Source organism: Suricata suricatta, chromosome 13, assembly GCF_006229205.1.
Source record: "Suricata suricatta isolate VVHF042 chromosome 13, meerkat_22Aug2017_6uvM2_HiC, whole genome shotgun sequence".
Taxonomy (NCBI): Eukaryota; Metazoa; Chordata; class Mammalia; order Carnivora; family Herpestidae; genus Suricata; species Suricata suricatta.
In genome coordinates, this window is record NC_043712.1 from 80,507,329 (window position 1) to 80,513,328 (window position 6,000).

General features: G+C 36.7%; 1 protein-coding gene across 3 annotated transcripts in view; it reads right to left on the reverse strand.

Annotated features, from left to right (window-relative positions):
* LOC115275687 (COBW domain-containing protein 1) overlaps positions 1–6,000 on the reverse strand; it is a 52,744-nt gene that overhangs the window by 23,130 nt on the left and 23,614 nt on the right. For all 3 annotated transcript variants that reach the window (XM_029919389.1, XM_029919387.1, XM_029919388.1), the window contains exons 5-6: positions 5,546–5,605; positions 3,969–4,006 (exon numbers count right to left, since the gene is read on the reverse strand). In XM_029919389.1, the coding sequence (XP_029775249.1) occupies positions 3,969–4,006; positions 5,546–5,605 (98 nt within the window). The remainder of the gene's footprint in view (positions 1–3,968; positions 4,007–5,545; positions 5,606–6,000) is intronic.

The following is a 6,000-nucleotide window of genomic DNA, read 5'->3' on the forward strand; positions in this document are numbered from 1 at the left end:
AATTCTTAGATTCTTTTACATAATCTCACTTAGTCTTCCCAATAATCACAGGAAATGGCTATTCTCCTTTTACAAAAGAAGAGACTAAATTTACTACCGTCACTGTCACAGGATAGCCTATTAGAGGGGTATTTTTCAGAAAGTGAAAATATGCTCAATGGAAGTAAAATGAACACGATTTTAAAAACTTGTGAAAGCTTTTCATGTCATATAAAAACAATCTTGTATGTACACATTACATAAATGGTAACAATTGCAGAAGAGTATATGCATAAAGATTACCTAAAAATTACATTCAAAATTATATTTATTATTAAAATACTGTATCAAAAACGGGTCCTTGACAAGAGACAAAGTTTACTGTTTTTGCTAATCGTTCCTGGCCCGAGGCCATTGTAAATCCTGTTACTACATCCGGTAGAGAGTAAGTCTGTTACCATTCCAGAGACAGCAACAGGCTCAACAAATATTTGTTGAATGAATTCTAGGTAACACTTCCTATGTGCTGACAAGGATGCATGGGTACTGTTATTTGAAATATTCTATATTCATATAATCTCTATGCAGCAACAATTCCCTCTCTACTCAGCAATCCATTTAACAAAGGCATCTGTTTTGAAAGATCCTGTAATACTCAAGTTCTTTCAAAAATTTGAAATATTTTTCCAAATATTGTATGTTGACCTTTTGGAAGATTTATATATGAATTTGGGGCCATTTCGTTGTGAGTTGGTGGGATATAAAAAAGATATGGCAAGAAAATTAGAGATTTTATTTTTGAATTTCCATACCAAAACCAAACTAACAGTAATTTCACAAAAGTAACCCATGTTTTTAATGTATTTATTTCTCTAAAAGATAAGCTAAGTAACATTTTACTACCTTTTGGCAGTTCAAGAAGTAACAAATATAAAAACACATTAAAATCCCCAAAATACAAATAGGCCAATATATACAATCTATTATGAATAAGACATGCAATGATCACAAATAATTACAGAAAAAGATATAAAAACCCTGTTCTATGCATATACAAACACAAACATAAAGAAATAGTAAATGCACACTAACATTTATTTTCTCAGGGTATCAGCCCAACATTTCCCGTATGTAACTAACTTCCTACCTCCCCAAGTCAAACTTCGCAAAAAGGCTAATATAACAGTGTCTGTTATTCAAAAGGACATTCTCTGATATTGCCCGTCAGCTGGATGATTTCCATTTATAGTTAAAAAATGGGAATTTTGATATTCTATTCTATCTGTACAGGCAAAGAAGAAATATCTTTGTAAAAAAATCTTTCAAAAATTTTATAGTGTGTGTGTCTGAATGTACGCATACATATCCCCAAAGGATTCCTCATGTCTGCTTACACTATGGCTTCTGCTTACATATTTAAGAAGATAAAAACGATTGTGGTACCAATTAATCTACCACACCCAGAAAATTAGGATTCAACTCTCCTAACAGGGTAAGGCAGAAAGGAAGCCTGTGAGATACCGCCACTGGAGACCCAACTTCAATAAGGGACCTAGGGTGTCCTTTTCTGCAGAAATAGAAACAAGCCGGACCAAAAAGGAGAGAGAAAGGGGGGAAAGCACTGTTGTTGACCAAAGTGGAAATACATCTAGTGTCGAAGATGTCACATGACATTTAGGAAAAGCAGTGGCGGTGGCCATCTCTTTCCAATGGATTGATTATAGATCTAACACTATCTCAGCTTTTAAAAAATGATTATTGCATAATGTCAGTCTATTTATTTTCCCGGTCTTTTCCAAGCCAAACTGTTTTCTGACTGAATTGTTTCAACAGCTAGCGCAATATCACAGAAGAGCCAAAAAGAAACCTCTCGCTTGACCTTTTCTGTGTAACTTCATTCATTGATTCTATTGCATTAAATGCTGTCACATCTGTAGAACTGAAAAGAACAACGTTGGGAGCCCGGTGTCAAGTCCCAAGAATAGAGAGCTGTCATTTGAAGTTGTCCAATTCTTTGCCCATGATTAAAAAATGAATATTTCAGATCAATGGGTGACAATCCCATTAGAGTGATAGCCCGTGATATCAATTACCACTTCAGTTTCAATTCGGCTGCCTGGCCACAGGGTACCATTTCTCAGCTCCGCATGTGATGGGCCGGCTCGGTGAAGCATGACACCTTAAATTGCTGCCCATTATCCAAGTGTCATTACTTGTACTGCCTCAGAATTCTCTGAATCACAAGCAGTGCTGGGGTCAAGCTTTGCAACCAGAGGAATTGGACAAGTGGGCAAATTCTTTATATAAGAGAAAAGTTATTTATCTGGCATCTGACTTAGAAAATCTAAAGTTTCCATTATCCTGACAGTATGTCAGTTTTGTGTAGGTATATTGATTTAATAATTTAAGAGGTTTTATCAAGGTGGCAGGAGGTTAAACGTTTACTGTGTTTGCATTATTCAGAACGTTGCTTTGTTTATTTGGCCTCAATTTGGCTGGTAATAGATTCTTTTTAACTCCTCTACACATCTAAATATACATATAAAATTATTCTTACAATCATTACTATATAGACTTTTACTCTGGGTATGACACTTTAAGTCTATTAAAAAAAACAAACATAAAATGTCTTAAACTGCTATACCAATTTATCTGAAATTTGGTAGATAAGAGATGAATTCAAACATGCCTATAATAAGTACTGAGAATACAGAATTTGATTTCTTTTGCTTCCTCCATAGACATTTTGTGAGAAATATTCTGATTTCGAAATAGATGGAATTTTTCTGAGTAAAATTGTAACATTCAGAATCTTTAATTCTTAAGACTATTAACCATTTTGGGCTTAAAATCTACAAAGAAACAATCTCCCAAACATCTCAAAATAGTGTCCTCTAGTCCTGAGAGAGCCAAAGGGCCAGTGAAGGGAGGCTGGTGGCCACGTCACAGGCCTGCCGGACATTCCTAGCGCATAACGTTACTGAAGGCTGGCAAGGAAAACTTTCCAGGTTAACAACTTCAGATATATTGTGGGCAGAATACAAAGTGGACTTGAATGTTTAGATATTACATGACACTGGTAAGAAACGGTTACTTCAGGTGCCATCTGTACTCCCAGACCGGGACCAGGAGAGGACACTTGCATTGTGTTTTGCCTTTAGTAGAATTTCACTTGGAAAGTTGAGAAATACGGTCTTATTTTATGCAACATGTTTTAGGAATCCTACTAAGTGCATTTTATAAATTACAGCCCATTGTGGTAGTTAGAAAAACCTCACAGGAAGAGGCCCTGTGAAGGAGCTTCTCTCGACACCTGTGGATAAATCCTGATTTCTTCAAAAGAAAGTAAACCGATTATTTTTTTAAAACTCAGTTATCTCCAGTTTGTGTCTGATAGCAGTTTACCAAGAGAAAAAAGCTCTCCTATGCTTTAGCAAGCTCAATGTCTTCTATCGAAGAACTTTTGATAGACGTTCTTTTTAACATTTCACTAGGGTTGAATCCCACTGAGGAAGTTTACATACCGAAACTTTATCCTGTACTATCTTTATTGAAAACTATTACACTTTCAACTTTTATCAAATCAAGCCAGAGTAATAGGAAATAAATATTTAATTTAAAAACACAAGTGGGAAAGCCGGTGGTTCAGTTGGATAAGCGTCCCACTTCGGCTCAGGTCATGATCTCACAGTTTGGTGTGTGGGTTCGAGCCCTCTGTCGGGCTCTGAGCTCCAGACTCTGTGTCCTCCCTCTCTCTGCCCCTCCCCCATTTGTGTGTGTGTGGACTCTTATCTCTCTCTCTCAAAAATAAATATTTTTTTAAAAACATAATAATTAAAAGATACATGAATTTCACCTATTAATCAAGAGTTAAAAAAACCTTTTTGTTAAAAAATGCAAACAAAAAATGTAAAGAAAACAATATAATCATCCCCATATATATAGCGTTTAACAGATTATTAGCAACTTACCACTATCTTTCAACTTACTTTTAATCCGTATTTTGAGTCCACAACAGTTATGATACCTACAAAGGAATATCTCTTTTAATCACCTTTATACACGAGAGCGGAAATCACAACTAATCTATTTCAGTTCACAAATGTTATTCTATAAGATAAAGTACTGGTTTTTCTCTTGCCAACGCTGCAGTTTAACTCAATGCTACCTTCACATACGCACCGAGTGCCTGGCACCGCTGTAAGGCATCAGAGGTCACAAAACAAATTTTTTAAATGAAATAAAGAAGCAAATAAGAAAATAAGATTTCTATGGCCTTGAAAAAGCTTACAATCAAACTGTGATGAGATACATTCCATCATATAAAGTGGAATGTGAGAAATTACACAAGACAGGTTATTTCCAGTGTACATTCACATAATCAAAATCAAGACTTTTCTTAACATTTAAATTTCCATTTAACAAATCTGAGACATCTGTAATTGTCTCATTCCTAGTAATTTGCACCAAATCTGACTCACACAAATGTTTTCCATAACATGAACCTAAGTTTCCAAATGGCCAATTAGTTTGGCAATCTCTGAATTTATATGCGAAATAACTGTTTCACAGGACAGCAGCAGTAGGAGTTTGAAGATGCCCAGGGAATTCGACCTGCTACCCAGCATCTGAATGAGAGCCAAATGACTGGAGACAGTCTTAAATCTTCCTTTTTAGTCTAGGGAAGACCTGGTTTAAAGAAAGGTCAAGGGTAGGCAGGGCAGAGTTACTTAATTCAGCAAGTTTCTAATATGTCTTAAATGAAGCCTTGAATAAAATTGCCCAAAAGTGTGAAGGTACATAAAGGAAGGGGTGAAGGACGTGCTTACTTCTTACCTTAAAGAAAAAAGGAAGCAGAGTTAGGATCCTCCACTGTATATTTTAATTAAGAAAAAGCTCTCTCACATACTAAGTATATAAATCAACAGGACATAAGAAACCTATATACTATTTCTTTTTTAAGTTTATTTTGAAAGAGAGGGCAAGCGGGGCTGGAGCAAAGAGAGAAGGGAGAGGGAATCCCAAGCGGGTTCCATGCTGTCAGCTCAGAGCCTGACTTAGGGCTTGATCCTAGGAACTTTGAGATCAAGACCTGACCCGAAACCAAGAGTCAGAAGCTGAACTGACTGGGCCACGCAGGCACCTGAATAAACCTACATACTATTAGTGGATGCACTAGATGGGGAGTTAATAGTAAGATCTGACATCTAGCTATTCCACTGTCTGGAATTACTTCAGTAATTAAACAAGTGTAAAAGTAACAATATGGGGCACCTGTGTGGCTCAGTCCATCGAATGTCAAACTCTTGAATTTGGCTTAAGTAATGAGCCCAGGGTTGTGAGATCAAGTCCCACGTTGGGCTCAGGACTGAGTGGAGAGCCTGTGTAAGATTCTCTCTCTCTCTCTGTCCCCCTCAATCCCCTCCCTTACTTCTGCATGCTCTTTTTCCCAAAAAACTTTTTAAAAAGTAACAATGCAAGGAATTAAAATTATAATATGAAACAAAAGTTACCTTAACCATAACATTTTACTTAAAAACAAAAGAATATTTGCTTTTAAACTTACCATCAAGATAAATATCAACCCCTAATTCAGCATCAACCCAAAACATAGAGGCTACAGCACCTGAAAAATATATATAATATTCATCACACAAAAATATTTCTTCAAACAAAGAAACACTATTCTATCCATGCTATTTTAATTTGTCCAAAGAGAATTAGTAAGCGAACACATATGCAAATTAAGTATGGTTTCCAAACTTCTTATGGGAATTACAATGATGGAAATCTTTTTCTATTTATACTCATTTCTTCCTCTCTCTTTCTTCCTCCAAAAGAATGAATGAATGGAAGGCAGGAAGGCAGGAAGGCAGGCAGGCAGGAGGCAGGAAGGGAGGAAGGCAGGAAGGCAGGAGGCAGGAAGGAAGGCAGGAAGACAGGCAGGAAGGCAGGAAGGCAGGAGGCAGGAAGGAAGGCAGGAAGCAGGAAGGAAGGCAGGAAGGAAGGCAGGCAGGCAGG